At 56.1% G+C, this 27998-nt stretch overlaps 12 protein-coding genes across 12 annotated transcripts; 7 read left to right on the top strand and 5 right to left on the bottom strand.

Annotated features, from left to right (window-relative positions):
* Positions 1 to 2130: 2130 nt before the first annotated feature.
* On the bottom strand, positions 2131 to 3045 carry CH63R_04886 (uncharacterized protein; the record flags this gene model as incomplete). The annotated part of the gene is made up of 1 exon (XM_018299861.1): positions 2131 to 3045. One exon carries the CDS (start codon positions 3043 to 3045, stop codon positions 2131 to 2133), a length of 915 nt encoding a protein of 304 aa, XP_018161107.1.
* An 816-nt stretch (positions 3046 to 3861) lies between these two features.
* Positions 3862 to 6061, top strand: CH63R_04885 (major facilitator superfamily transporter; the record flags this gene model as incomplete). Its single annotated transcript, XM_018299860.1, has 5 exons — positions 3862 to 4389; positions 4473 to 4713; positions 4786 to 4854; positions 4945 to 5391; positions 5466 to 6061. The coding sequence occupies 5 exons, from the start codon at positions 3862 to 3864 to the stop codon at positions 6059 to 6061; spliced, it is 1881 nt and encodes a 626-aa protein (XP_018161106.1).
* Positions 6062 to 6858: 797 nt separating this feature from the next.
* On the top strand, positions 6859 to 8235 carry CH63R_04884 (Aminotransferase class-III; the record flags this gene model as incomplete). Its single annotated transcript, XM_018299859.1, has 2 exons — positions 6859 to 7347; positions 7441 to 8235. 2 exons carry the CDS (start codon positions 6859 to 6861, stop codon positions 8233 to 8235), a joined length of 1284 nt encoding a protein of 427 aa, XP_018161105.1.
* Positions 8236 to 8924: 689 nt separating this feature from the next.
* Positions 8925 to 10022, top strand: CH63R_04883 (Asparaginase; the record flags this gene model as incomplete). Its single annotated transcript, XM_018299858.1, has 1 exon — positions 8925 to 10022. One exon carries the CDS (start codon positions 8925 to 8927, stop codon positions 10020 to 10022), a length of 1098 nt encoding a protein of 365 aa, XP_018161104.1.
* Positions 10023 to 10648: 626 nt separating this feature from the next.
* Positions 10649 to 11002, top strand: CH63R_04882 (Vitamin H transporter; the record flags this gene model as incomplete). Its single annotated transcript, XM_018299857.1, has 2 exons — positions 10649 to 10784; positions 10851 to 11002. The coding sequence occupies 2 exons, from the start codon at positions 10649 to 10651 to the stop codon at positions 11000 to 11002; spliced, it is 288 nt and encodes a 95-aa protein (XP_018161103.1).
* A 63-nt stretch (positions 11003 to 11065) lies between these two features.
* CH63R_04881 (Major facilitator superfamily transporter) lies at positions 11066 to 12437 on the top strand (the record flags this gene model as incomplete). The annotated part of the gene is made up of 3 exons (XM_018299856.1): positions 11066 to 11231; positions 11319 to 11444; positions 11518 to 12437. 3 exons carry the CDS (start codon positions 11066 to 11068, stop codon positions 12435 to 12437), a joined length of 1212 nt encoding a protein of 403 aa, XP_018161102.1.
* A 428-nt stretch (positions 12438 to 12865) lies between these two features.
* CH63R_04880 (Carboxylic ester hydrolase) lies at positions 12866 to 14638 on the bottom strand (the record flags this gene model as incomplete). Its single annotated transcript, XM_018299855.1, has 1 exon — positions 12866 to 14638. The coding sequence occupies one exon, from the start codon at positions 14636 to 14638 to the stop codon at positions 12866 to 12868; it is 1773 nt and encodes a 590-aa protein (XP_018161101.1).
* A 1761-nt stretch (positions 14639 to 16399) lies between these two features.
* On the bottom strand, positions 16400 to 17671 carry CH63R_04879 (Metallo-beta-lactamase superfamily protein; the record flags this gene model as incomplete). Its single annotated transcript, XM_018299854.1, has 2 exons — positions 16400 to 17262; positions 17344 to 17671. 2 exons carry the CDS (start codon positions 17669 to 17671, stop codon positions 16400 to 16402), a joined length of 1191 nt encoding a protein of 396 aa, XP_018161100.1.
* Positions 17672 to 18129: 458 nt separating this feature from the next.
* CH63R_04878 (Mitochondrial carrier protein) lies at positions 18130 to 19491 on the bottom strand (the record flags this gene model as incomplete). The annotated part of the gene is made up of 1 exon (XM_018299853.1): positions 18130 to 19491. One exon carries the CDS (start codon positions 19489 to 19491, stop codon positions 18130 to 18132), a length of 1362 nt encoding a protein of 453 aa, XP_018161099.1.
* A 1538-nt stretch (positions 19492 to 21029) lies between these two features.
* Positions 21030 to 22048, top strand: CH63R_04877 (C6 zinc finger protein; the record flags this gene model as incomplete). Its single annotated transcript, XM_018299852.1, has 2 exons — positions 21030 to 21167; positions 21227 to 22048. 2 exons carry the CDS (start codon positions 21030 to 21032, stop codon positions 22046 to 22048), a joined length of 960 nt encoding a protein of 319 aa, XP_018161098.1.
* A 264-nt stretch (positions 22049 to 22312) lies between these two features.
* Positions 22313 to 23927, top strand: CH63R_04876 (Septin; the record flags this gene model as incomplete). Its single annotated transcript, XM_018299851.1, has 6 exons — positions 22313 to 22324; positions 22440 to 22512; positions 22578 to 22842; positions 22918 to 23055; positions 23154 to 23621; positions 23684 to 23927. The coding sequence occupies 6 exons, from the start codon at positions 22313 to 22315 to the stop codon at positions 23925 to 23927; spliced, it is 1200 nt and encodes a 399-aa protein (XP_018161097.1).
* A 2661-nt stretch (positions 23928 to 26588) lies between these two features.
* CH63R_04875 (uncharacterized protein) lies at positions 26589 to 27230 on the bottom strand (the record flags this gene model as incomplete). Its single annotated transcript, XM_018299850.1, has 1 exon — positions 26589 to 27230. The coding sequence occupies one exon, from the start codon at positions 27228 to 27230 to the stop codon at positions 26589 to 26591; it is 642 nt and encodes a 213-aa protein (XP_018161096.1).
* Positions 27231 to 27998: the final 768 nt, after the last annotated feature.

Below are 27998 nucleotides of genomic sequence, written 5' to 3'. Positions count from 1 at the left end.
ATTCGAGGGAGGGAAGGGGGCCCGGGGCAAAATGCCGTGCGGGGAGTAGTTCTGCATCGCTGCAAAGGCGGATGGATACACGTGTAGACGACGCCAAGGTGCGAACCCTTGCGCCCAATAGTAACGGGCTTGATAAGCAGACAGTGAAGCAAGCCATGGATGGTCGTGACCATATGCAGGTGGAAACTGAAGAGTGATATCAGCATTGGAAACCCCCTCCCCCCGACAGAATTGCCTCGTGGTTTTGCTCGCTCCGAGCCGGCAGGCCTGGCTGGGCTGCTCCTGTTCCACTATAAACAAATCCACTCTTCTCCCGCTCTGCTCCATTTCAAACAATTAGATGGCGACATTCACTATCCTCTCTTTCTCTTTTTGGGTTTCCACCGAGAGAAGGCACCTAGGTACCTACCTACCTACCTACCTACCTGGTGTCGATTGTATTGTCCCCTTCTTCATTGGCCGAGACAACCCCGCAGTCGGTCTTTCCTCTCAACTGTTTCTTCTGCATCCTTACAGAAAGTGGAGATGCAGCTGCAGCTGCCCTCCGCAAGCCCCCACTTTCTCAGACATGCGTGAACGCACCTTCCCTGCTGCTCTATATATAAGATACCTTTTGGTAGGTACAGAACCCAACTCTGTACGGGTAGCTTTCCCCTACCTCACACCTTTTGCAAAATGCACGACGTCACTAGGCCCCACTTCCCTCAGTCCACTACTCTGTGCAGTACAGGACACACAAGTGCAGAAGTACTATGTAGAAATCAATCTTTGCCTGCTCCATCATCACCGCTAGTTGAAATAGGAAGTAAACCGCGGCATCACCTAACTGCAGAATGGACGGGGGTCAATTATGGCTATCGTCGCCGGTTTTCGCTCGTCTCCTTCGAATGGTAATGACTGGTGTCCAGGGCCCTAACTAGGTACCTAAACAAAACTGATCCCACCGAGATGTCGATTATCAGCAACGTGAAGCACTTTACATCGTGCTACTTACTGCTCGCCTTCAACACCACCTCCCCTTCTCTCTTCCCCGAGAACGACCCGCTGCCGACGACTTCAATCTGGACAGGTCACGCATCTCCTGTGTCTTTAAACTATCTCGCCCTCGATGGCTGCTGACCCATGCGCAGCCCCCGCCCGAGCTTCCCCCGCAATCTTGGCAATTCCGCGATTCGAGCGAAACATCGCCGACCCAGAATTATTCTTCTCCCCATTTTCCCTTGCCGCCTGCCGCTCTCTCCTAGAAAGTCACGGTGCGGATACGTCCCTCAACACGTGTCAGCTCCGGTGGACCACTTTTGATTTGAAATGTTGATTTATTTTTGTTGTTGACTTTGGGGTTCTCGAACAATTAAAACTACTTCTCAAATCTTCTAGCCCACTACAGTGGACGGGTGTCGTGACTCGTAATGAACTGATCGTGAGCGTTCCTCCCCACTAGAGTTGGGGGTTGCGAGAACATGTACGCTGCCGGTTTGCCGTTGACTCATCTTTCGTCTCCTCTATTCGCAAGGCTGCATGAGGCAAATTCTGAATCAACAGAGTCCGACGGCCCGTAGGGCAGCATACCAATTCTCGGCCCGTAGGAGAAGACATCAATCGTCGGTTCGTGTCCGATCAGCCGTTACCGATTGCAACTCCCCAGGATTGTGGCGGCGCGGCTTTGTCTTCCGAATCAGACATGACAAATTGGACAGAGGCAGTCGACAAGGAGCTAACTGGGTCACGCGGTCCCTTATCTCTCGTTCGAGATGCAGACGAGTTGACCCTACGAAAGAATGCGGGTTGTCTTCGGCATTCTCAACTCGCCAAACAGCGACTCACACAGACCGCGTAGACCGGGACGGAAGAGGGAGGCTCGGGTGCCGTAGAGCTGCTCGCAGCGGGTCACTGACTGCTTCGCTACGAGAAGTAGGAGCAAACTGCTGATGCTACGCCGCTTGAGTTCTTCGTCGTGTCCGTTGAATTGATGCAAACCTCGCTCAGCGCCCCTCCATCTCACGGAATCTACGACGTCGCTTACGCCTGCGCCAGAGTATGATCCCTGCCATGGCTATGACCGCAGCTGCAGCTACATTTCACACTCACGGTTACCATCATCACGAAGGCTTCGGGGCCCCATGGGGTTTCCTACCTAAGCTCCCCAGGACGCTCAGAGCTATCACGCCGCTTCCTGTGGTGAAGCCGGGGCCGCGATTTGACCCGACCGCGGATGGCTGCGGTTGGCTGCCGCCATCGCTGCCCGTGTTGTTCGGAGAGAAGTTTGGTACCGCAGTCGCCGTGACCGTGACCGTCAGCGGGGCTGCGGTGACGAAAGCCGTCTTGGTGGGGCTTTGGAGCACGGAGGGTGGAGGCTGTGATGCCGCGATGGACGAAGATGCGGGGCTTTGAAGAGCGGATGACTGAGTAGGAATGCCGGGTGCCGAGGAGGACGAGGTTATTGCTGGGATCCGCGTCGAGGAAACAAGGGAGAACGAAGTCGGGGTAGCCGGAGGTGTCTCGTTGGGCGAAGGCGTTGTTGGAGGCGTTGTTGGAGGCGTTGTCGAAGAGGTTGTCGAAGGTGCTGCCGAAGACGTTGCCGAAGACGTTTCCGAAGACGTTAACGAAGGCTTTGTCGAACTCGTTGGTTGCGCAAAGGGCGGGCCGGAAAGAGTCGAGACCACGAGCGGCCGGTGAGGTGTTAGGGGTCCCGGCGGAGTCTTTGGACCATCCCGTTCGTGATGCTGATGGCCGTCGAGCCTCAACCTCGGAGGGGGCGGTCCCCGCCGCGCCAACGACAGGCTGACCATTTCGAAATGGGATCCGTCGTTCTCTGGGACATTTACCAACGAGTCTCGGTACCCGCTCCTCGAAAAAGAAAGAAGGCCAAGACCCAAGACAAGACACACTCACGTCAAGCCAAGGCGCGGGGGGGCTGCGGCTGGAGTGTATGGAAACCCAAAAGAGACGTGGCTCAACAAAGAAGCTGCCTTTGCCACGCTTCCGAGTGAGACAGTTGCTCCACGTCTGAAGTCTTGGCTTCCTGTTAAGTCTCCGGTCAGCCATCCCCCCCCTGAGATCCGTAGGAACAACGGCGATAGGCGGCTCTGGCGGCCGGGTTGCCAATCACATGCCGCCCTGTCTTGTGGATAAGCCGCGTACTGGAATCGTGGGGTGCGAGTTCTGTGACAGTAGATGAGGGCTCTTACTACGCAGCTGAGGCAGCGTCTGTTCTTGGCATCTCAACTTTTCGAGTCTCTTTTGGGGGGGTGCCGGGGCCACCAGCGGGCATGATATGACACGAGGCCGGCGGGAACGCGACGTTTTGACTCGGGGCGATGCCTTGCGATTGGTTTCATGCCGGCGCGAAGATGGCCACCCATACCTCGAGACGGGCAATTTTCCTGGAGCAAAACCCTAGCTGAGCTGAGGCGGATTTAGTCTTTTTTGCCGGTTCATTGCTTCGCGGGAGTGAATTAAGCCATGGGGGAAGCATGACACTTCGTTTTGGCGATTCACGGTTGGTTTGGTCAGGGTGTGGGTTTGCGCATCGCACGACGCGCGTGTCGCTTTCCCGGGTACCAGGGTCTCGCTCTTGTGAAGACCACGCTGCGACGTTGTGTTTGTTTGATCCGTGGCCGCATCCGAGGCTTGGCTGTATTGACGATGCTGATCCAACTTTTGATGCCCGCTTGCCCCGGGGGTCGGGGAAGTCTCATAATGTGTGTGTGTAAGAGAGAGAGAGAGAGAGAAAGAGAGAGAGAGAGAGGAAGAGTGAGTGAGAGAGAGAGAGATATACGTTACTCTCCCCTCCCGCACTTATGTTTACGAGATTTCATTCGTCCCATCGACTGAACGACTGCCCCCCCTCCCCCCGTGATCATGACTTCTGACGAACTGTCATCGCCCCGGCGGCTGCAAAGGGTACGCCGCACTCTCTCCTCGGCAGCGGTGGGCAGTCTGCACCTCCTGGCGAGCGACACGGAGTTCTCGCAGGGTAGCCGTCACGACGAACACACGAGTCCCACACGGACGTCCTCCAGGAGCCAGACGGCTCGATCTCGCTCGTCGGGAAGCCGGAGCACGGAAATCACGAGCTTGTCGGAAGACGGCTTGGCGAGGACGTTGTCTCTGCCGTCGATACCGGAGGGCGAAGGGAGCCACGGCACCGAACACGGGGACCCGTTTGCCGACCCGCGCCTCCGGGTGCAACTCTCGAACGAACCTCGGAACCCGTTCGACGATGCGTACTCCACAGAGCTGGCGGGACGGCCGGTGGAAGAGGCGCCGTGCTATCACGTCTTCTCCAGGAGGCAGAAATGGTTCGTCATCGCCGTCATTGGCGCCGCTGGTTTGTTCTCGGGGCTCTCTTCCAACATTTACTTTCCGGCGCTGGACGTCATTGCGACAGTAAGTCCCTCCCCCTTCCCTCACCAGCTAGCAGCCTGATTCCCCTTGTTATTTGGAAGGGGGGTTTAACGAAGCTTGCAAAGGACCTTCAAGTGAGCCATCAGATGGTCTCCCTGACGATCACGTCCTACCTCGCCGTTCAAGGTGTCTCGCCCTTGATCTGGGGGTCGATATCCGACGCCCTGGGTAGGAGGCCCATCTACATCGCGTCCTTCGCGGTGTACATCGTCGCCAACATTGGCCTCAGCTTCTCGCCAAACTTCGCCGTGCTCCTCATCTTCAGGGGCTTGCAAGCAGCCGGAAGTGCTTCGACCGTCAGCATTGGTGAGTCGACGGACGCGCGCAGCCACAACAATTCCTGAACCGGATCCGTGTTAATCGATATCGCCATTCCAGGAAACGGCGTGATACAAGATATCTCTCCCCCGGCGGAGAGGGGGAAGTTTATCAGCTTCTACCAGGCGAGTAAGTTGCCATCACTCCGTCCCCCGCCCCCGGTTTCACATCTACTCGGTTTTTAAAAGGCGGGCTAACTCGAAGCTTGCCTCAAAAAAGTCCGGAACTTCAGCATCGCCGTCGGACCCGTGCTCGGCGGAGTGCTCGCGAACTTTCTCGGTTTCCGATCCATCTTCGTCTTCCTCCTGGCCCTCTCGTCCGCGGTGACGCTCGTCATCGTTTTCTTCCTGCCCGAGACCATGAGGGCCATCGCCGGGAACGGGTCGCTCCGGCTGCGGGGCGTCTACAAGCCGCTGATCCGGTATCTGAGAAAGGAGCCGGACTACATGGAGGACCCCGAAGGGCCCGTACGGCGGAAGGAAGTGACGCCGATGACGTTCGTCGAGCCGCTGCGCCTGCTGGCCCAGAAGGACATCCTCGTCAACCTCGTTTTCGGCGGCGTGGTGTACACCGTCTGGAGCATGGTCACGTCAAGCACCACGGATCTCTTCAAGATGACATTCCATCTTAGCGAACTCCAGATCGGTCTAGCCTTTTTGCCAAATGGTACGTCGGGGGGGGCTCTTTTCTGTCTTTCGTTGCGGCAAGGGATAGTTATCACTTACACAAAGCGCCCACAGGGTTCGGGACGATCATTGGTTCGGCCATTGCTGGCAAGTTGATGACGCGAGACTATCTTTCCGTCGAGGAAACATACAAAGCATCCCACGGCTCCGACGCCACCGAACGGTTCACGGGGGGCAACCTGCCCGCCGACTTCCCCATAGAACGCGCCCGCCTCAAGCGACTGCCGTGGATCGTCCTCATCTTCGTCGTCACCACGGCGGCCTACGGCATGTCTCTCAACTTCGCCTCCCTCACTTCGCGGCGCGGCTGGATCGCCGTGCCTCTTGTTCTGCAGTTCTTCGTCGCCGCCACAAGCAACGCCGTCTTCTCGCTGAACCAGACCCTCATCACCGATCTGTGCCCCGGAAAGGGTGCCAGCGCCACTGCCGTCAACAACCTCGTCAGGTGCGGGATGGGCGCCGTCGGCGTCGCGCTGGCCGAGATGTTCATCCATAGTACGGGACCTGGAGCTACGTTCCTCGGCCTCGCCCTCGCCACAGTTGCAGTGGGACCCCTGGCGGTTGTACACTGGTACTGGGGCCAAAGCTGGCGGGCCAGCAGGATGGAAGCGGCCGAGAGGGCGAGGACTGAGAAGGCACTCGGCAGCTAAGCCTGGATGGGGGGGGAAGGGGGGGGGGCTTCCGAGGATATCGCTTTATGGGTTCGTTAGCTGAATCTAGCCATCATGTTAGACACCCAGTTCTTCGGTCACATGAAGTCAATCTACAGAAGAATCCCACTGTGACAGACAACAAACACACCGTACTGCGTGTGAATGTAGAAAGCTTCATTGCGTTGGTGGCTGTAGAACGCCTGGCCTGGGGGCATACGAGGACGACGGCAAGTTCTTCATACTCCCGCGCATCCTCTCTACATCTCCTACGGTTTGTCGCATGGGATGGGTCTGGTGTCTGTTCGTGTAATGCTATTGGCTCTCGAACATCCATCATGCCTAGAATAATAATCTCGCGGCATCACTCGCACATAATTAGCGATCTCTGAGGGCCAGGAAACTTACTGTCAAAATCATAGATGTGCAGATAGGAATATCAATCGAATTAGATCATATCAAAAGTTGCTGTAACCCACGCCGGGCAGAGGTGACATGGCTTCGGCTTTCGGGTTTGGTCGCCGGTCGTCTTTCCCGAGAACGCCGGCAAAGTGGCTGAAGGTACAGTCGGCTTCCCGATATCGCATAGCCGAGCGGGGTTTCTGGTGGCCGTCAGCTTGAATAACAACTGATAGCACTGTAGTGGCATCGCGCAATCCGTCACGGGCTACTTGAAACGTCCGATCCATTCATTGTCAACTTGAGAACAAAAAGAGTCCAGTCACTCGGAGCAGGGACAGCGAGTTTCCATCTCGGAGGAAGTTTTTGAACTGAACGCCAAAACGAAATAAATAAAAATGACCACGGAACACAACAGACCTGTCGGGGCGGACGAGCCAGCGGTCAAGATTGAGCAGCAACTCAAGGTATGCGTCGATAGATATGTTGCCGAGAACCCAGGGTCCGGCCAGGTCAACAGGAGCGCGTCCGGGTCGCTGCCAGGCGGGACGACGAGATCCGTTCTCTACTACCAACCCTTCCCGCTGGCCTTCTCGGGCGGCCACGGCTGCCATCTGACATCGGTAGACGGCCACGAGTATCTCGACTTTGTGTCCGAGTACTGCGCCGGCATGTTTGGCCACTCGCACCCGGACATCATCGCCGCCGTCGAGAGCGTCACGAAGTCGGGCTTCACGCTGGGCGGGCCGACCCCCATGGAGGGCGAACTGGGGGGGTTGCTCGTCGAGCGGTTCCCCAGCGTCGACGCCATCCGATTCTGCAACTCGGGGACTGAGGCGAACACGATGGCGATAGCTACGGCTCTGCACTTTAACGGGCGGAAGAAGGTTTGGCAACACACACACACACACACACACACATGATGCGAGGCCGTTGGGAGTATTGGCTAACTCGTGAAATCGTGATGAGCGGTTGGGCAGGTTCTGGTTTTCGAGAATGGGTATCATGGCGGCACGCTTTCCTTCTCGCACGGGAACCCGCTCATTCTGCCTCATGAATTCGTCTACGGTCGATACAACGACGTCGAGTCCACTCGGCCCAAGATCACGCAAGACGTCGGGGTCATCATCGTGGAGCCGATGCAAGGCGCGGCCGGCATGATCGCAGGAGACGCCGGGTTCCTCCGGTTCCTCAGGGACGAGGCGACGCGGATCGGCGCCGTCCTCGTCTTCGACGAGGTCATCACGTCGAGGCTGCACTACGGCGGCCTGCAGGAGCACCTGGGCATCACGCCCGACATGACCACCATCGGGAAGCACTTTGGCGGGGGCTTCTCGTTCGGCGCCTTCGGCGGCCGCGGGGAGATCATGGCGCTGTACGACCCGCAGTCGCCGCGCAGCCTCTTCCACTCGGGGACGTGGAACAACAACGTCTTCTCCATGACGGCGGGCGTCGCGGCGACGAAGCTGCTGTCGAGGGCGGCCCTCGAGAGGAACAACGAGCTGGGCGACAGGCTCCGCCGGGGGCTCGCCGCGGCCTTCGAGTCCAGAGACGCGTCCCAGGTCGTCACGCTCACCGGCTTCGGGAGCGTCATCGGCGTGCACTTCAACGGGCCGTCGGCCGACACGCTGCGGGACCTCTTCTTCTTCTACCTGCTCGGGAAGAGGATATACGTCGGCCGTCGCGGGTTCCTTGCCTTGAACCTCACGCACGGGGAAGAGCACATCCGGCGTGTGCTCGATGCTGTTGGAGAGTTCTGCGACGAGGTGTTGTGAGAGTCGGGAGTTCTGGAGGACTCTCTCGTAGGCTGCTGGACTGGTCGAAGTAGCGTTCAATGTTTGAACAAGTAAATCTTGAGAATTGCGGTTTGTAATTCCAGCAAGGAACCCAGGTCAAGGAATGTTGATGTCGAGTTGCATGTATTTGGATATTTATTCGCTTCAACTGGCCCCCAAGTACGAGAGGCAGGGGTTTGTCTTCTACTACGTATGTAATCCAAGATTTCGGCTCTCACTCAACACCTTGTCTCGATGCTCAGACAGGAAGGTTGATAGACGCGCAGGATCAACCTGTGGCTTGGCAGCCCCCCCGAAAGCAACGTGGTGTTAAGATTAAAACCATTATCTCAGACGCCTGTTTATCGGGAGCAGATCAACCAGCCTATCGCGCGGGGTAAAGTAAAGTAAACAACAAACCATGCTCGCCCTCTCTCTCCCCCCTCTGTCTCCTCTTATCTCACTCTCTCTCTCTCTCAGCCTGGTATTAAAGACTTATCCTGCAGTCCAACCGACGACCAATTCCATCTCTGCTCTCTCTCTCTCTCACGCCATCGCCACTCGTTCTTTGCACAAGAGCTGCCAAGCATCTCAGCGTGCCCAGTCTCCTCCCTTGTCCTTGATCCATCATCCCTCCCCTCTCCTCCCCCCCTCACCTATCACACCTCCGGATATCGCAGCAGCCCAGCATGCCGGATCTCGGCCCCCGCTCCGCCCGGCTCCTCCTCGTCCCCCTCCTCCTCGCCGGCCGCGCCCTCGCCCAATCTCACCCTTCCCCGGGCCTCCCCATGGTCATCAACACGTGGGGCGGCCCCTTCACCGCCGCCACCGACGCCGCTTACCAGGCCCTCGTGAGGCCGGGCGCCTCGGCCCTCGACGCCGTCGAGATCGGCTGCGCCACCTGCGAGGCCAACCAGTGCGACGGCAGCGTCGGCTTCGGCGGCTCGCCCGACGAGCGCTGCGAGACCACCCTCGACGCCATGATCATGGACGGCGTCACCATGAAGTCCGGCTCCGTCGCCGGCCTCCGCCGCGTCAAGAACGCCATCGGCGTCGCCCGCCACGTGCTCGAGTACACCTCCCACACCATGCTCGCCGGCGACCTGGCCACCGACTTCGCCGTCGAGAACGGCTTCCCGGCCGAGAACCTCACCACCGAGGCCTCCGCCGCCCGCTGCGCCGAGTGGCGCCGCAGCAACTGCCAGTCCAACTACAGGCAGAACGTCACGCCCGACCCCAAGTCGTCCTGCGGGCCGTACACCCCCGTCGAGCTCGACTCGGGCGCCGCCGGGTATTTTGACCTCATCGCCCCGAACTCGGCCCAGGCATCCCACGACACCATCTCCATGATGGCACTGGACGCCAGTGGCGTCATGGCGGCCGGCACCTCGACCAACGGCGCTTCGTTCAAGGTGCCCGGGCGCGTCGGCGACGGCCCCATCACCGGGTCCGGCTCCTACGTCGACGGGGACGTCGGTGCCTGCGGCGCGACCGGCGACGGCGACATCATGATGCGGTTCTTGCCCTGCTACCAGGCCGTCGAGAGCATGAGGCGGGGCATGAGCCCGCAGGAGGCCGCGAGGGACGCCGTGGTGCGCATGGTGAGGAAGTACCCCGCCGTGGCGAGCGGGATTGTGGTCGTCAACAACAAGGGGGAGCACGGGGGAGCGGGATCCGGATGGACCTTTACATACGCCTTCAGGGGCGGCAAGATGAACGCCACCGAGGTCGTGACTGTGCCGCCCGTGTGCGTCAGTCGGTCGTTGGACAGCACAGAGCTGAGATAGTCATCGGATGGGGGTGTCCTCGCGGTAATTCATCACACCACGGTCAATGTGTTGTCAAAGAGATCAAACGCGGCTTCGGTCTTCTTCAAAACTCCCTCACACTCCTCCGTCTGCCAGTCCCGCCCCTTGCTCCGGCAATGGTTCGTCGAATGAAATCAAAATGTCTCAAGATGTTAAAGCAAGGTTGTATATCACCATTGTGGAGTCCCAGCACCTCATTGCTTCACCCTGTCGTCGAGGGTAGCCAACCGGCACACTCGAGCCAACCAATTCGTCCTCCTCCGCATCTGGTTACTGTCTATTTGTACCGATATCGCATGCTTCCAACTCCGTAGGTGCCTCTCTTCCCCCCTGCCTTTGACTGTCTTGGCCTTCTTGAACGCCCTTATCCCCGAGTCGACCATGCGCCGACACTCGTTGCGAGGCCACTTCCCGGTACACTGGTCTTGGCTCTTTCATGGTGACCCATACAAACATTGCGCAATGGCGGACAACGTCCCGATACTAGAATTCCCGGAAACTGTCTGTCTTGTGCGCCATATAAGGTGCAGAGATCCCTCGTGTACTCTTTGATCGTCGCGGTCACAGGAAAGCTGTCCCGATACCTGTCGAGCCGCTTGGAAGTAATGGCGTCTGCACTTAAGGAATCCGTCCCGAGGGACAAGTGGTGGGAATGGAGGTGGTTTTCTCCCGACGACACAAAGGAAGAGAGGCGCCTGATCACCAAGATTGACCTCCTCTTGGTGCCCTACTCCGTCCTCGGTATGCTTCGACCCCGGACCGCGACACCAACATGGAATCTCTCCAGCTGACGTTCTCTTCCTAAAGGGTATTGGGTCAAATATGTCGACCAATCGAACTTGAACAACGCCTACGTCGCCGGCCTGAAGGAGGATCTCGGCTTCTACGGCAACGAACTCGTCCAGCTCCAGACTCTGTTCACTCTGGGATCGGTGCTTGGCCAGATCCCCTTTCTGTGAGACCAAAGCTCGTTGTTGCGATGTCTTGCCGCCGGATGGCTGATTCAGGATCCAAGGTTCATCATGACATATGTCCCGATCCAATACCTCATCCCGATCTGCGACATTATGTGGGGTATCTTCACGCTCCTTCAGTACCGAGTCAACTCCTATGCCGAGTTGGCTGCGTACAGATTCATGGTCGGCTGGTTCGAGGCTGCTTTCTTCCCGGCGATGCACTACGTCTTTGGTACGCTGTTTCTCTCTCTCTCTCTCTCTCTCTCTCTCTCTCTCTCTGTGTACGCCACATCGAGCGTCTGCTAAAAACAAGCCCTAGGCTCTTGGTATCGAGGCCACGAGATTGCCCGCCGCGGAGGTATCTTCTACACCGGTCTGGCCGCCGGCACTCTAACCGCTGGCCTCATCCAAGCCGGCGCATCCAGATCTCTTGAAGGCGTCCATGGTACGTTCACCATGCATCCCATACTGACAATACCGAGAGACGTGCCATCTCTCGACTAACCTCGAACCAACAGGCCTGGAGGGCTGGAGATGGATGTACATCATCTGCGCCATAATCACCATCCCCGTCGGCATCTTCGGCTTCTTCGTCATCCCGGGCACCGTCGACCAGCCCAACAGATTTTGCGTCAACAGCAAGGACATTGAGACCGCGCGCGAGCGTCTCGAGAAGCACGGCCACGTGCTGCACGGCAAGATGAAGTTCGGCCACATCAAACGGACCCTGCTCGGCTTCCGCTTCTGGCTCGTCATCGCGACCGACGTCCTCTTCTGGAACGCCGGCATCCACAAGAACACCGGCTCCTACCTGCTCTGGATCAAGAGCCTCGGGCGCTACAGCGCCGCCAAGGTCAACGAGATGGGGACCATCGCCCCCGCCCTCGGCATAGCCTACACCCTCATCGCCTGTTTCGCCTCGGACATGTTCCTCGGGCCGGCCTGGTCCATCACCGTCTGCTCGGCTCTCAACGCGCTCGGCCTCATCTTCTTGACCGTGTGGACCGTCCCCGAAGGCGGGCTATGGTTCGGGTTCGCAACCATGTATTGGTCCAACGCCCTGTCTTCCGTCTTCCACGGCTGGGTCAACAACCTTTTGCGCGACAGCCCCGAGGAACGTAGCTTCACCCTCGTGCTCATCAACCTGCTCTCGCAGAGCTCGACGGCCTGGACGCCCCTTCTCACCTTCCCTACGGTGGAGGCTCCCCGGTTCAGGAAAGGATATTCGTTTTGTCTGGGCTGTGCCATCGCTTTGATCGTCTTCACCTGGGTCATGCACTACTACCTGAAGAGGGACAGGAGACAGAAAGCTGGCTCGGCGGATGAGGAGACAAGTAGTCGTCATGGCAGCGGCGTGACGACCTCGCTTGAGGGCGACTTGAAGAAAGCCGAGAACTCTACTGCAGAGGAGAAGAACATTGAGAAGAACATTGACTAAAGTGGAAAAGGAACCAAAAGAAGTGGTGACAGGATCACAGTGCTCTGAGAGCGTCTCCAAGGTATCAACCCCTTGTGGGGAGATTGGTGTTCACAAACTATCTTTTGCGAATCTGGAAGACTGTCAATAACCCAAAGCGGCGGGATGTAATATCTGTAAAAGAGCCTTCCGTTGAGACTATCTATTTGTTTAAGAAGTGAAAGCTGTGTCAAAGTTGGTGATACATGACCAAAGCAATACAAATACATTTGGAGGAGAAAGTGTTCCACTGAAGCGAAACTCCAATTGCAAAAACCTTTTGTGAAATTTCGGGCCATTTACCCTTACATGAACTACTAAAAATGCTAGGGACGGCGAGAATTTGCAGATGTTACTACTTTCCCCAAAACGCAGTCCCTAGCCCTTCCTCCCCAAGCGAACGAACACACCTAGTAAACGGGGATCTTGAAGGCAGGGAAGGTGTAGGTCCAGCTGTCGATCGACTTCTCGTCGTTGACGCAGTCAAAGTCGGAGCTGTTGCCGCGCCAGAGGGGACGCGTGGGCCACTGGCAGAGCATCTGCGTCTCGCCGGCGTTGACGTTGGTGGAGGAGGAGACGGTGGCGTTGAGCCGGCTGGGCTTGTTGCCGCCCTCGACCCAGTCGATCATGGTGGCCATGTTGCTCAGCGGGTACGGGCCCGGCTGGAGGCTGTTGGTGCCGCAGTGGCCGGCGCCGGGGACCAGGTAGAACTGGTACCAGTCCGCGAGGGACTCGAGGGCCTCCGCGTCGGACGCGTTGGGGTACATGACGGAGCGGACGGACTGCCAGTAGTGGACGGAGGACGCGGCGGGGATGCTGGAGTCCGACTCGCCGTGGTAGTGGAGGAGCTTGCCGCCCGAGGCCTGGAAGGGGGTCAGGTCCGGCAGGGTGGTCTGGAGGGAGTCCGTGTAGCGGATCATGCCGATGTTCATCCAGTCGACGAGCGTGTCGTAGGTGACGTTGTTCAGGTCCGACAGGTTGTCGAGGTCGAGGAGCTGGACGAACTTGGTGACGTACTCGCCGCCGGTCGAGGGGATGCTGAGCTCCCAGGCGTCCGTCTCGGAGTTGTACGTCGTGGAAGCGTCCCCGAGCTCGGAGCCGATCTGCCACGACAGGTAGGCGCGCTGGCCCTCGGAGTTGAAGACGCCGTCGTAGATGGCCTGGGCGACGGCGACTCCCTGCTCGGAGACGGTGCCGTTCTGGGCGGGCTGGTAGCTGGTCGTGCTGCCCTGGGCCTGTCTCTTGTTGAACCCGAAACCGAGCGAGGTGCTGTTCTTCTCGGCGCAGTAGTAGGGCTCGCCAACGACGGACTTCAGGTCGAACTGGAGCTTGCAGAGATCGGTGCGGGAGACGACGCCGTCGGTCCGCCCGTCGAGCCCGTCGCAGGCGGCGATGGTGGCGTTGACGATCTTGGCCAGCTCGCAGGGGGGCGGGTAGTAGTCCTGGGTGTGCTCGACGGCGGACGAGTAGACGTGGAGGACCTGCTGCTGGGCGAAGCGGAAAGCGGGAGCGCCCGCGATGACGCCGTCGTACTCCTCGCCCCAGCGCTGGACCTGGCTCATGCCCTCGCGGCCACCGTCGGAGCAGCCCTCGAAGTAGGTGTAGACCTTGTCGTCGGCGCCCATGCTGTAGAAGCCCTTGGTGAGGGCCTTGCCGACCTGGGTCATCTCGCCCAGGGCCTGGTAGCCGAACATGTGGGTGGCGTCCCAGTTGATGGAGCCGTTGCCGTAGAGGACAACCTCGTCGTAGCTGTTGCTGAAGGCGTCGTAGCCGGCGTCGGAGGCACCCCCGGCGGCGCCGTACGACAGGCCGCCGGTGGCATCGCTGGAGAGAGAGAAACCGCCCCCGCCGGCGACGTAAAACCGGCTCTTGAAGTCAGTGGGGCTCGGAAGCGCGTACTTGACGACGACGGTGTCACCCTTGCCGTTGTGGGTGTAGTGGACCGTGACGTTGCAGTAGGTGTAAGTCGTGCCGGAGCTGCTGCCGCCCATCATGCCTCCGCCAGTGGTGGCGTTGTAGACCGGGCTGGCCGTGACGGTCGATGGAAGGAGGTCGATCCCGAGAAGAGTGCCATTGGAAGGCAGGGCGTTTTGGACGTTCTCGACTGTGCAAACATCCGCGAGGGAAGACGTGGTGGCTCGGGCCGCCAGCGCGCGGAGAGCCGCTTTGGAGTAACGGGACATACTGAAAGTTGTGCCTGTGTTGGATGAAAGATTGAAAGAAGTGAGTGAAGAGAGAGAGAGAGAGAGTGAGTGAGTGAGTGTGTGTGTGAGACAGCAATGGAATGTTGCGGTTCTTTGTTGGTTGTGAGAGAAGAGCGATCGGGGATGAAGGATTTATATCCTGAGCAGCCATAAATGACTTCGTCACCCACTCTCGCCAAATCCTCGACCGCGGTGTAGCCACATACCGAAAGAGTGGCAGATTGCTCCACATGCGGTCCGGATAAGTTGTACGCCTCATAGCGCGGGGGCGCAGTGCGTAGACGGAAACCGGGACTCTCGCATCAACCCCAGTGCGCTATTGCGCAGGATGGGGGCAGCAAACTGGGTCCCACAGTCGACTAACTTGCTCTACTATGAGCACGATGTATGAATGCTGCGGTAGGGCTGGTGGTCTGGATGAACCTTGTTCATGTGGAGTAATAACCCCCGATGCTTGGGAATGTTTCCTGGTTCATCCCATATACACCCTCCCACACCCTTACCACGGCAATTGCCGCGTCACAACGGCCTTAGATGATCTTTGAACCTAGTGAAACTTCTTTATGTATGACGCGTCTCCCCTGTTCAACCTGAATATGTTTCCAGCATGATATGAGGCATCATCTAGACCCATCGCTCAAGTCCAGAGGAGAATCTCGCCTGTGTAGCCAGTTTTGCTTTCCTCGCGTCCTTTTTGCTCAGGGAACAAACGGACAAGGTTCTCGGGCATGTCACACGGAGTAATTGGTGATTTCCAAATCGAAACAATGACAGTTCTCTAGGGGCAAACCGACACGCTTCTAAAGACTTGGGAACGAGCATGTAGCGACTAGACCCTTGGATGTATGCCCAACCTCGTAAAGCACGCACAGCACTCGGCGGCGGCGTGGTTTGTGAGCCGGGATTGAGTCGACTAACGGGTTGTGGGCGCCACAGGTAGATAGCGTCTATCGACCATCCCTATAGGTCCGCAACATTTGTTCATAGTCTAGCCTTTGGTGAGGAATGTTACCGTTCAACGGCCATGCCGGGTCCCACTTTGCTCCGTAGTCTGTCGCTTTACTGGGAGGGGAGGGGGCATAGTAATGGGACGTCTCCAAAGGACAAGCCAGGGATCGCGCCGATCATGAAGTGGGTCAATTCCGAGCGGCACTGCCAATCAAGGGAACGAGTGAGATTGCAAAGCAACACGTCTGTTACGAAGCCAGTCAGTGGCCAATAAGAAGCAGGAGTAGAGGGAGCTTAATTTATGTCTGCTCTGGGTAGGACGAGCTTGATGTTGACATCGCCCGTATTCCCCCAATTTGACGGAAATAGATCTATCAACCATATTCGCGCAACCCACATTCCGTAACATACTCACTCTAGGCGGCCGTAGTGTTGCTCTTCCATCAATCGTAACTCCGAGTGGCTGGCTGAAGATAGTCATATTGCCCTGGGACAGAATGAAAATGTAGTTATTATGGGGAGTTTTTTGTGCCCAAGTAACAGACAAAATGGCCTGGGACCTTGAGGAACTTACTCGAAATGCAGCACATTCTTACAACGAGTCAGACCTCTTTTAGAGCGTAAACTCATCGTCTTCGATTCTGTCCGGATCACTCCAGGGAATGAGGATGGAATGGAAATGACCACTCATACACAAGACGATGTCTTGATTTTTTAATTATTGTTATTTTTTTTTGTTTTCAGACCAGGCTGCTTGGCGTGTCTTTCGCAGCTGCTACCTTTATTGCAACCTCAACCGAGGCTATTCAGATGTGAAGCATAATCCCACTTCTTCCCATCCCTCCAAAACCCTTCCACGACCGGCGGCCGGGGCGTCTTGCCCTCCACGGCGACCTCGTTCAACCAGCTCCAGTACGTCGTCTCCTTCCACCCTTCCTTCTTCCAGTCGTTGATGTCTCTGCTCGGCTCTCTGTTAAACACGGGCAGCACGTCCAAAAGGCTCGCATCGTGCGCGATGCAAACCATGATGTTGTCCTCGATGTCGAGCTCCCGCATTTTGGACACCGAGTCCGCGGCCAGGTCGATGTCCACGTAGACCGGGTGCTCCCCGCTGCGGGGCAGCTGGTACCACGGCGTGGTCCTGGCCGAGTCCTCGTCTTTGGCGTTGGGGTGATGGGGTGTGAAGTAGGAGCACGGGCACGCCGCCTTGGAGGACCAGTCCGAACGTCTCGTGATGGCCGAGGCGGGGATGCCTTCAGGGAGCGGCGTGTCCGCAGTCGGCCGGAAGACGCCCGCGAAGTGGCAAATATCGCCGCCGAGGAAGACAAAGGTCGCTCCACCGGGAGCCGATGAGGGCGTGGTCCTCGCAAGAGCGCAAATGTGCTCTGGCTGGTGTCCGGGGGCTTCCAGGAGATAAAGGGAACCGTCGCCAAAGAAGTCTTGGGCCTTGAACTTGCCCACCGTGAGACCGCCGTCGAATTCCGCCTCTTTGAGCACCCGACCTTCGAACTCGGGGGCTGCCTGCGGATCGTCTCGTCCGCCTGGCCTGCCCTTCGAAGAGAAGTACCCAGGGCCAGTAACCAAGGTCGTCGACTTGGGGAAAATAGACACATCGCCGCGGTGGTCGAAATGTGCGTGAGACCAAATGCAGTAGTCTTGAGTGCCATCGAGTTAGCCAAAGGCGACGCAAAAAGACATACGGTTGTCCCAAAAAAAAAAAAAAAAAGGGTCCTCACCAATAGATTTGGGGTCGACGCCCCCGTCTCTCAAGACCTCATCGACGCCCTTTTCGACACTCATACCGAAGATGACACTGTCGGGTCCCAGGACCCCTTGTTGAGCGGCCTTTGGCAGGTTCCAGTAGTCTTTACGGACTCCGAGGTCGAACATAGCCCTCTTCCCGAGAGCTTCGTTCTCGAGGAGGAATGCTAATGAGCAAAAGTTGATGACTTCGTGCCCTGGCACGACCGGCTGCACGAAGGACTCGGCCGTGCCGACCATGGCGGTCGTCGTGTCAATCAGCTTGACGCGCACGACATTGTCTGACTCTGGGATGTTGGCCATATTTACGATTTCTTCTTCTTTTTTCCACCAACGGTCTTATGAAGATCAGACTGTTCATAAAATAGGAAACCATGAGGTGGAGGAGGAGGAGGAAGAGGAGGAAGCAATTGTTTTTCTAGTTCGAAACTTTTGAAAGCCGCAAAGAGCCGCGTGTGACACGACGACGTCATTGTCGCGTTTCATCTCCACTTCCCCAGGATTCGTCCCAAATATCGGCATCCCATTGCCCCCATCGGCGGCGGCCCGCGACGAGATTCAGAGGAAAACGATAACCGACATGCATGTGGCACAGCCGCGCGTAAGCCACCATCCAATCAGTCCGACATCGGACTTTGTAAACCCGTCGTCTAGAAGGGAAGAGGAAGTTTTCTTGATATCTATGTTGTACAATATGCCAAAACGCAATCGAGACCGTCAAGACCCCGTCTCTAAACGCCCACACGCCCCGCCAAATGCTTCTAGTTGAGTAGGATATCATAGCCGTCCCCCTCGATGCGGACCTCTTCGTTGCCCAGGCCGTACTTGCGTCGAACCAGCTCGAAAATGATCAGCCCAGCGCTCGTGCTGGGGACCTGGCGGATCGTGTTCCACCAGAAACCGCGCCACAGCCACTTCCTCACGCCCAGCCCTTCCTTGGCAGCTTCGGCACAGCACTCCGACCACGTCTCCTTGTAGGCTCGGTAGTAAGCCCGGAACATCCTCCAGCTGTCGCTTCGTTGGCTCGGGTCCGCGCCTCGGAGTGCTTTCAGCTTGGCCGCCTTGGCGTCCAGCCCTTCGAGACGGTCCCAGTGCTCGACTTGCACATGTGTCAACGGGTGGAGAACGACCTGTTGAGCGAACGAGGCGCTCAGGCCGCCGAGCAGTAGGAACAAAGGCTCGATGGCGTAATGAGGCCGGATAATAAGCGGCTGTCTGTCGTCTTCGTCGAGTTTGTGATTCTTGGGCGGTCGCTTCTGGGCGAGGAAGTCGACGATGTGCTCCTCCAGCCCGCCGTAGTACCAGGACACGAAGCGGTAGTACCCCTGGGCCTTGACGTACTCGAAGACGCTGAAGAAGATCGCGGCGCCAAAGCTGTCCTTCATGAGGGACAGGCCCCAGCCGGCGAATATGCCGCGCACACCAATCTCTCTCAGCTTCTCGGCGCTGAAGGCCCACATGCTCCTCGGCTTCCCGCCTTCGGTGGTGATGAGATCGCGGTGGTCATACCGGGCCTGGATGGCGTCCAAAGGCGCCGCAATAAAACTCTGGAGGCTTCCGGCGAGGAGGCCCGCAGTGAAGGTCTGCGTCGGGTGCGGCGGCGGATAGACTGTCTTTCTCGCCTTCCCGCTCTCCTCGTGCAAATTGCCGAGGATGGTGAGGTAACTGGTGTACAGGACAGCACCGACGCCTACATTTGCGATGAGCGGCGGCAGAACCTGGTTCGGCAGGACGCTCCAGCCATGCTGTTTCACCGCCGAGGTGAGCACGCCCGGGGTGGTGCCTCGCAGGTAGAACCACGCCTGGTGGAGGGTCGCGCGCAACCTGGTGGAAGGCTCCCTCGCGGCAGCTTGTGCGAGGAGGTCGATCTGGGCCTGGTGCACACTGCGGGCGTAGGCGAGGTAGTCGACGCGGGTCCGGAAGAAGGCCTTGACCGGGGCTCGGAAGTAGAATGCGATGGCCTGGGCGCTCAGGGCACGCACGCCGGCGGCCGAGGCGGCTGTCGCGGCGTTGCTGCGCGGGTCCTTGTCCGGGAGCGAGAGCTCGGTGCCGGGCGGGAGAACGGGTAGTACGCCGGTGTACGGGTCGTAGGGTGCAGTGTCGTCATCGCGACGTCGCGTCATTGTTCGTTGCTGCTCATCGTCCGTCCCTTTCCACAGGCGATAAAAAAAAAAGGACGGCTGGCTGCCTCTGCGAAAGATTCCAATCGGCAAAACTTGGCTTCGGTTGAGATCGGCTCCCGAGTCACCAGGCCGCTGACTCAGCGTGTGACGTCGGTCCCCTAGAGAGTTGTGCCGACACCCCACAAAATAGATAGGTATGCTGCATAAGTCACAAGACTCACAGCTCCTGAACGTGTTGGTCCCCTAGGTAGCTTATAGCCTCCAACTTCTAAATCACACATGACTGCATTTGCAAGGTCACGATGTCTTCGGTGGCCACCTTGGTACATATGCTTCAGTATATGGATGGAGGACGACTACTACTAACCTATTGTCAATAAACCCTGATAAATAGGCTTGTGAGAAGAAGCATCGACTATTCCTTGTCTGTCAAAACTGCTGAACACTAATTAGAGCGAACAGCAGAGGTGGATCGGGTGGGTCGTGGCTCACGGACTATGAACTTGAAGCCGCATTCAGTATCCGTAGACACCTGATTGGCCGGTGGTGGCCGCATCGGCTTGACAATCAAAGGACCTAGGCACGTAGTGTACTCTGTATTGCGCCTGTCCGGAGTTTTACCGGTGTCGGCTTTGAAGGCCAGTCTTCAGTAGACTTCGTCGCCCCCTGATTCTAGTCTTTCGGCCCTCGCTCGCTGCCGGGCTCTCCACGAATCTCAATGGTGTACTGCGGGAAGCCAAGTCGGGGGTGCGAGAACTGCAGGTACGCTTCCAGCTGGATTTTGAACTTCCCCTATCAGACCTCGCTGCTAATGCTGGGGCGCCAAGGAAACTGCATAAAAAGGTAGGACTGCAGCCCGCCCGCCCTGCCTGTCGTGCTGTCGGTCGAGCACAGCTGACAAATGAAAAGTGCGACGAGAAACAGCCCGCATGCTCACGCTGCGTGAGAACCAAAAAGACATGTCCTGGGTACCGAGACCAATCGGTTCTCTTGTTCCGTGACGAGACGGCCCGGACGCAGGTCAAGATCCGCCGAGGACACCTACGCAGCCGTCCTCCGGGCTATACATTAGCAGCAAATGCACAGCAATCTCCACTACTTGCGGGGGTCTCGAAATGGTCGCACGGTGCTAGTGTGTCTCCGTTCGAACGGCTTTCGCCGTCTTTGGATGAATTAGTCTTGTGTCGCTTCTATCACACCACACTTGACAACCTATCGCACGCGGATCCTGTACGCTTCCTACATTCGCAATTACCAGACCTTTACGCTCGGAGCGGGCCTAACTCTGCCTTGCGCTTGGCTACGGAGGCAATTTCATACGCCGCCTCTAGGACATTGGCACACGAGGCAGCTCTGGTGTCCAGGATACGATATGTCCAGGCTATCAAAGCCGTTGGAAAAGCCATCCGAGATCCGGAGGAGTTGGAACACGACCAAACGCTATATGCCACTCTTCTCCTCAGTGGGTATGAGGTTAGTCTCTCATTATCTAGAACACGCTACCCCAGACTTCGCTGACCTAGTGCCTGTGCAAGACCATGCTTGGGGATCCGAATACACCATCCGCATGGGGGGCCCATGTCGACGGAGCTGCCGCATTAGTGAAGTTTCGCAATGCAAAGGGAGTGCACACGTCCCTGTCACGCAGTATGTTCAGGTTCATCCGGAGGAACGTGGTAAGAGCGCTTGCTATATTTTGTACCTTTAAGCGTGGTTCTGACGGCTAGTGGGTTAGGTTTTGGGACAGATGCAGATGTGTCGGCCGGTTGACGAAGTCTTTTCTGACACAGATGTGCCGCTGTCTCCAACCCAATGTCCGGAAGATTATCTTGTCTGGAAAGCGGCCCAGATCTCTCACATCCAGTACCGGAGCAACTGCTTGTTCGCGCAACGGCAGGACCCCGGCAAAACCGATGTTGAGGATTTGTTCCGCAGTGCCAGTGTTCTGGATCGAGAATTGTCGGAGTGGTCGTGCACTCTCCCCGCAACCTGGTCCTACTTGGCTGCCATGAACATCGACAGCCTGGGAGGATCGCGGTTTGTTCCGCTTCAAGTGCACAGATACACAGACCTCTACACTGCTCGCGTCTGGAACTTCTATCGAGTATCACGGCTGATTGTGCAGTCAGTCATCATCCGTACAGCCTCTTGGTTGTCTGCCGCAACGGAACCGGGTCCGTTCATGGACGTGGGGAGAATCGAGAGCAGCAGTCGTGAGTTGGTCAACGATATATGCGCGACCGTCCCGTTTCTCCTGGGGCACGATTTGTCCAAGATGAAACTTCCTATCTCGGAAAGAGGCGGTCGCCAGGGGACAAGAGCAGATCAGCCCACGACAAAGAGAAACAGCCTCACAAGCACCGGGGGGTTTTCACTTATATGGACCCTCTTTGTTGCCTGCAGCTGTTCGCCAGTGCCAGAGGCTCAACGGGAGTGGATGCTTGCGCAACTACGGTGTCTATCGGAGCTATGGGAGACGCAAGCACGGTTTGCGTGTTCCGAGAAGAGCGAACTCCTTTTAGGCGGTGCCGATAGCGTTCGGTTCGACTGTGTTTGAAGCATGCCGCCTAGATGCGCGCTAGCCGAATATGGTATGCTTTGAGCTGACCAATCAGCGTCAGGGAACTGTGCAGGGGGCAAGTACTTGGCGCAAGCCCAGGCCCACGGCCGCAATGACATCCAATGTTGCATCGCTCGTATATAACCCACCCTCTCCTTCTTTGAGAAAACCGCGACGAGTATGGACGCCAGTTTTGCAGATATCTGCTAATTTACTGTGCTTCCTGTGAATTTGAACGCCAGCCAGGCATGATAGTGCGCAATGTCTAACCCCGTATGTCGTGTTCCATCCCTCGAACCTCTTGCTCCCAAAACGTTGCGACAAGCTCAATGCCGGCTATCGCACGCAGGAGCGAGCACATCTTGGCTGATCCCAACTCTGTGCATAGATCATTCGTCGAAAGAAGAATGTCAAGAAGGGAATCCAGTTCTCCCTCATGGTCTGCGGGGCATCAGGAACCGGTTCGTAGGGTGCCCGTACCTCGTGATTCTTGGGACAAGCTGACTAGACTGGCTCTCCCCTCTAGGCAGAACCACCTTCGTCAACATGCTGTGCGGGCGCAGGGTTCTTGAACACAAAGACGCAGATGAACCAAGCAGAACCCAAGCAGAGTACGGGCTAGAGATCAAGCACATCACCACTGGTAAATTCACGAGTCCACACATGTTGGTAGGCGCGAGGTTAACTTTGGTCGGCGATGCAGAGGTAGAGCTAGACGAGGAGAACACCTGCGTCTCCCTGACCGTCGTTGACACGCCTGGATTTGGGGACGACATCGACAATGAGGCCAGGTTGGAATTCCCCGCCGTTGGTTCAAGCATAGGTCTATACGGGTTCGAAGAGTTTTACTGACAGCGCCATCGCAGCTTCTCCAAAATCCTCGAATATCTCGAACGACAGTATGACGACCATTTCGCGGAAGAAACGCGCATCAAACGCAATCCTCGCTTCAAGGACAAGAGGGTCCACGCCATGCTCTATTTCATCACGCCGACAGGTCACGGGTGCGTTTTCCGATTTATCAAGCCACCGAATCGCCCACCTTTCGACGCCTTGATAGGCAGTCTCGTTGGGTTGTCCTCGATCGCTAACATCTTCCTAGCTTGCGCGAACTCGACATTGAGCTCATGAAGCGGCTCGCTCCGCGCGTCAACGTCATTCCCGTCATTGGCCGTGCCGATTCCCTCACCTCCGTCGAGCTATTGCAATCCAAAAAGCTGATTATGGAAGATATCGAGCACTACCGTATTCCCATATACAATTTCCCCTACGATGTCGAGGAGGACGACGAGGAGACAATTGAAGAAAACACGGAGCTGCGGGGCATGATGCCATTCGCGATCGTCGGCAGTGAAGAAGTCGTTGAGATCCATGGCCGGAGAGTCCGCGCTCGACAGTACCCCTGGGGAATCGTGGAGGTGGATAACCCAAAGCACTCGGACTTTCTGGCCGTCCGGTCAGCGCTGTTACACAGCCACCTGTTGGACCTGAAAGAGAACACGTACGATTTCTTGTACGAGAACTACCGCACGGAGAAGCTCTCGAATATCATCAATGACGGTGACAGAGGGTACGTCCCACGGGTTCCTTTTCTCGAAGATTTGGTCGCGGCTAACAGGTTCACTGCACCAGGAGCTCGCCCATGTCCACGGAAGACCTGGTTTCTCGGTCGATGCGCCTGAAAGAACAGCAGCTCCGAAAAGACGAACAACACTTGCGCGAAGTCGAGATCAAGATTCAGAGGGAGATTGAAGAGAAGCGGCAAGAGCTGCTGGCTCGTGAAGCCCAGCTGCGCGATATGGAGGCCCAAATGCAACTGGCTGAACGGGGTGCCGGGGTTGGTGCGACTCAGACAGACGATGCTGGTGATAGGTAGGCTCGGGCGAGCGACCGGAAGTAGATCAACCATCGTCGATCAGGAGCTGAATTTTCTTCTTCTGTCCGAATAGTAGATGAGTAGAAGTAGACCTATTGGGCGAGCTCCGCGCTTTCCAATTAATACAGTACTTTCGATCCTGTTTTTCGCTCCGAATTATGTACAATAGTAACAACGCTAAGAACTCCTAGTAGATAAGAGTCTAATCGTACTGGTAGAGGGAATAGAAGTAAAACTTGAATGCTGTGCATTCTCTAATAGCTAAACAACTAATCCTAAAGAAGTTGAAGGGATAAGATGTACATAGAGACATATAATATCAAGGATACAGAGTAATTGATAAAACAGTCCCGTCCCCTGAATCACAACAGTGAGCAGCATGGCTCGCTCATCTTTGGTTTCTCAGATCAGTGCCTGTCATAAGCTGGGCCAAACGCTGAAGGAGGAGAGGATATAACATTAACGATGTTGATCCAACCCGAAGGGAGAGTCAAATATAGATATGTCGGCATACCTCGTCTATTTTCGCTAGCTTTCTGTTGTTCTCTTCTGCTTTACTGTTTCTTTAGCTGTATAATCTGCCTGGCACTGCCGCAGCCGTCTGCCCCTTCAGATCTGAGGCTGCTGCCAGCCAGGCTGTTTCGCAGACTTCGAAAAGATGGCTAGGCAGAAGTGACCGTATCTGAGCCCCTAGGATTGAAACTGTCCCCCAGACGTCCGTCCCTACCGCTAATTATAGGAACGGTGAGTTACCGGACCCCTTCATCCCAGGATCAATAAACTACCCCCCTTATTAATCCTAAGAACATTGAGCTAAAACGCTCCATCCCCCCAATCCTCGGAACAGTAAGCTACCCGTCCCCTTAATTCTGGAATTAGTCAGCTAGACCTTATCAACATACTTTAAGTTCCAAAAACAATTAACTACTCCCCCTTATGCAACACCTTGAGTCGCGAGCGCCGTCACCTTGCGCGTAGTGACAGACTCGATGTCCGTCCAGGATGCAACAAATTCATCAACGACACAGTGGAAGGAACTAACGAGATCAACTCTCCGCAATACGCCCAGCGCTCGATCATAACTAGCCACGATCCCCTTAACAACAAAGCTCTTGCAATTATTATCTCACCGAGGTAGTTTTAACAATCATCTCTTTTTGACCGCTCAGAGTTCTGGATTTCAAAACCTACAACGACCGCTTCCACCGCGGAACCAACTGGAGAGGCACTGTCAGCAGGAACTTTTGCGGGAGCTGCTGCCAGAATTGACATTGTTGCTTCGCTTGCAAGTATTGGGTTGTTGGGCGTCGCCTTCTTCTTTTGGAGGCGGCGAAGGAAGACGGCACGAAGCGCAGACTTGACTGAGGATCAACACGCCGATGTTGAATCCGGGCCCAGCCACCAGACGCATCCCACCGAGGCCGATGCCATCCAAAGTTACGAAGCCCACGCTGAGCCTCCGGTTTATCAAGCGCCTGGTGGCTTGTGCTCATCACAACCCAGGTGGATTATCATGTAATGACAAAAGTCAATGGAGGGAGTAACGGGCGATAGGCAAGTGAATAATTTGCATCAATTGAAACGTCCAAACCCCCCAAAGTCTTCAATGAATGGTGAGAAAATATTTGCTAATGGCATGCTTTTGCGTCCTCGCACACAGCTGTGACCAAGGCGGGCATGGCAGCAAGCTTCATCGCGAATTTCAACATCACTGCCAAATGCTGCGCCTCATGCGTCGTCAATAGGACCATCTGTATTACTAACCCAAGAAAGTTTTGCCTCAGCTCCTCTTAAGACTGGACCTTTGCCTGGGAACCCGACTGGGAATCCAACTTGAGACGATTTGAGGGAGCTTAGCCTCTAGCACAACCTTTTCTGTGGCGCAGGACCAATTCTCTAGTGATAAGTTCGCGTATGTATCTGCCCCCTCATATCGCTGCTGAACAAACGGGGCTTGATCCTTTCCTGTCCCAGCAGTAGCTAGCTTTAGACTTGTCATTCCCGATGGAAATGCAACTCTAGATGAAGGGGAATGTTTGTTTTCACTAGTGTAGTTGCCGTACGATGAAGGGCACGCATGCTCACTGATTGACCCTTGAGAAAACCCAATCAGAAGCTGCCATTTGTGGCCTTCTGTCACGAGTCTAACGGAGATCCGTATACGGACCTCCTTTTAGACCCTCTGGATATCCTAGTACTGGGCTCAAGGACATCTGTGCCCTCTGGAAAGGGCCTATAATAGGACCTCCTTTTCCTGGGTATGCAAGGGAGAAGAGATGAAGTTAGTCACCTGTTCTGATCTATCTTTTGTTACCTCTTCACTCTGTAGCGAACCTAATACCTTGCTGTTGCAAGAGACCCTGCACAGCCTCCGTAACTGGTGCGACGGTGGCTGGTGACGTAGGGCGCTCACCAACGCACTCAGTAAACGCTCTCCCTCAGACTTATTACCAAGCCGGCTCCAGCAGCTATTCCAATACTCTTTCAAACAATTTTCAATAGAAGAGTCCCATCCTTACGCTCCTAGCCTGCAACAGATGCCGACAGGGAAACTCGCAGTTGCTGTGAAACGAAGAGTCAGCGCATGTCAATAAGGCTAAGAGTAGGGAAAAAACCAAAGAGAATTACCTTTGGAGTGCTAGTGTAGCTAGGCGATGAAAGCTAAGATTCATCCACATCCTCCCAATGTTCCCACGGGCGTTGCTGTCGTGCCTCCTGTGCTCGGAGATGGTCCCTTGTCGCCATCAATGCTTTGCCCAGCCGGTTCTCCCCCCAATGCTTCCGTTGAGTCATGGCATGCTTTGCGGTATACCCGATGCCCCAAACTCGGTCGCGCGATGCGGCCTCGCAGAGCAATCGGTTGCCTGTATCCAGCAGTTTCCGTCCCAAGTGTGGGTTTTGGCCAAACTTTGCAATGTTGCCCGCCTCAACAACAGCACTCTTCACCTGATCCCAGCTTTCCGCTGTGAACCCAACCGTTTCTTTTCCAAGCCGCTTTTGCTCCTTGGGACTGTTTGCTGCAAGCACGCGAGCCTGTCGGTCTGTGTCACGGAACCGTGCAGCTTTACAGTACATCATGAACTGTTCTGCGCAGTTGAATGTAATCAGCCCTTCAGGGTCCCGCTCGTCCACGGTATGTCCGACAAGCTTGGAGATTTCCTCTTTGCTGACAGTGAAGCTGGATCTGTACCACTGGCAGAACTCGCCCCATTGCGCGTCGGGCATGTAGAAGAATAGCGGATCGTCCTGCTCGTTGCTCTGTGAGTGTTGTTGTTTGGGACGACCTGGGCGTAGAGGAATCATGCTGAGTTGGTCTTTGTGTTTGTAAATTCAGGTACTTTGATGGCTGTGATTCTATTGGAGGTGACTTTCCACGGTAAGATTTGCTGGGGGAAAACGGATGTTACAAACAATCGCTGTCCTTTGCCACCAGCTGAGCAACTATTAATATGATTTGGCGAAAAGCAATGTCACGTGAGGGCTGTCTCTGGTAACTGAGCCATAGCGCAAAGCTTAAACAAGAGAGGCCTATCAGGGTTGTATCTAGTGCTACCCATAAATACTACCCTGGGGACAATAAGAGCAACAAGGTTGACAACAGTCTGGACGACAAGAAAGACGGCAAGAGGCAGGACCAGAGAGAGGGAAGAAAGTTGACGAGGCCAACAAGAGGAATGGTAAGGACTGAAGACATTAGAGAGAACAAAATACGTCAGTGCTACCGAATGACGCAACTCCATTAGCAGTTCTCCATCAGACAAAAAGGCGTGGAGGTTGTGTGGGCCAAGATTTCAACGTCTGAGAAAAGTATCATGCAGGTTCCCTTTGCTGGGCGGGTACGAACAACAGCAAAGCTAGCATGGAACCTGGAATATGTTTTCATCAAACTGCACCGTTGATTTGTTAATCGGACTCACCGAACCATTTGAAAAGGACGACCGATTGACTGATTGCTGCGCAATTACCTGCTTGCCAATGTCGGAAACGAGCTGGCTGTTGGTCGTTGAACAGACATGTTTGCGACGGGTGGATGCAGAGGCTGCTGTTGGCTGGTATTCTTCTTAGCCGTTG

This window comes from Colletotrichum higginsianum, chromosome 3 (assembly GCF_001672515.1).
Source record: "Colletotrichum higginsianum IMI 349063 chromosome 3, whole genome shotgun sequence".
NCBI classification, from domain to species: Eukaryota; Fungi; Ascomycota; class Sordariomycetes; order Glomerellales; family Glomerellaceae; genus Colletotrichum; species Colletotrichum higginsianum.
Note: the sequence above shows the minus strand (reverse complement) of the source record. Positions and strands in the feature narration are given on the sequence as shown.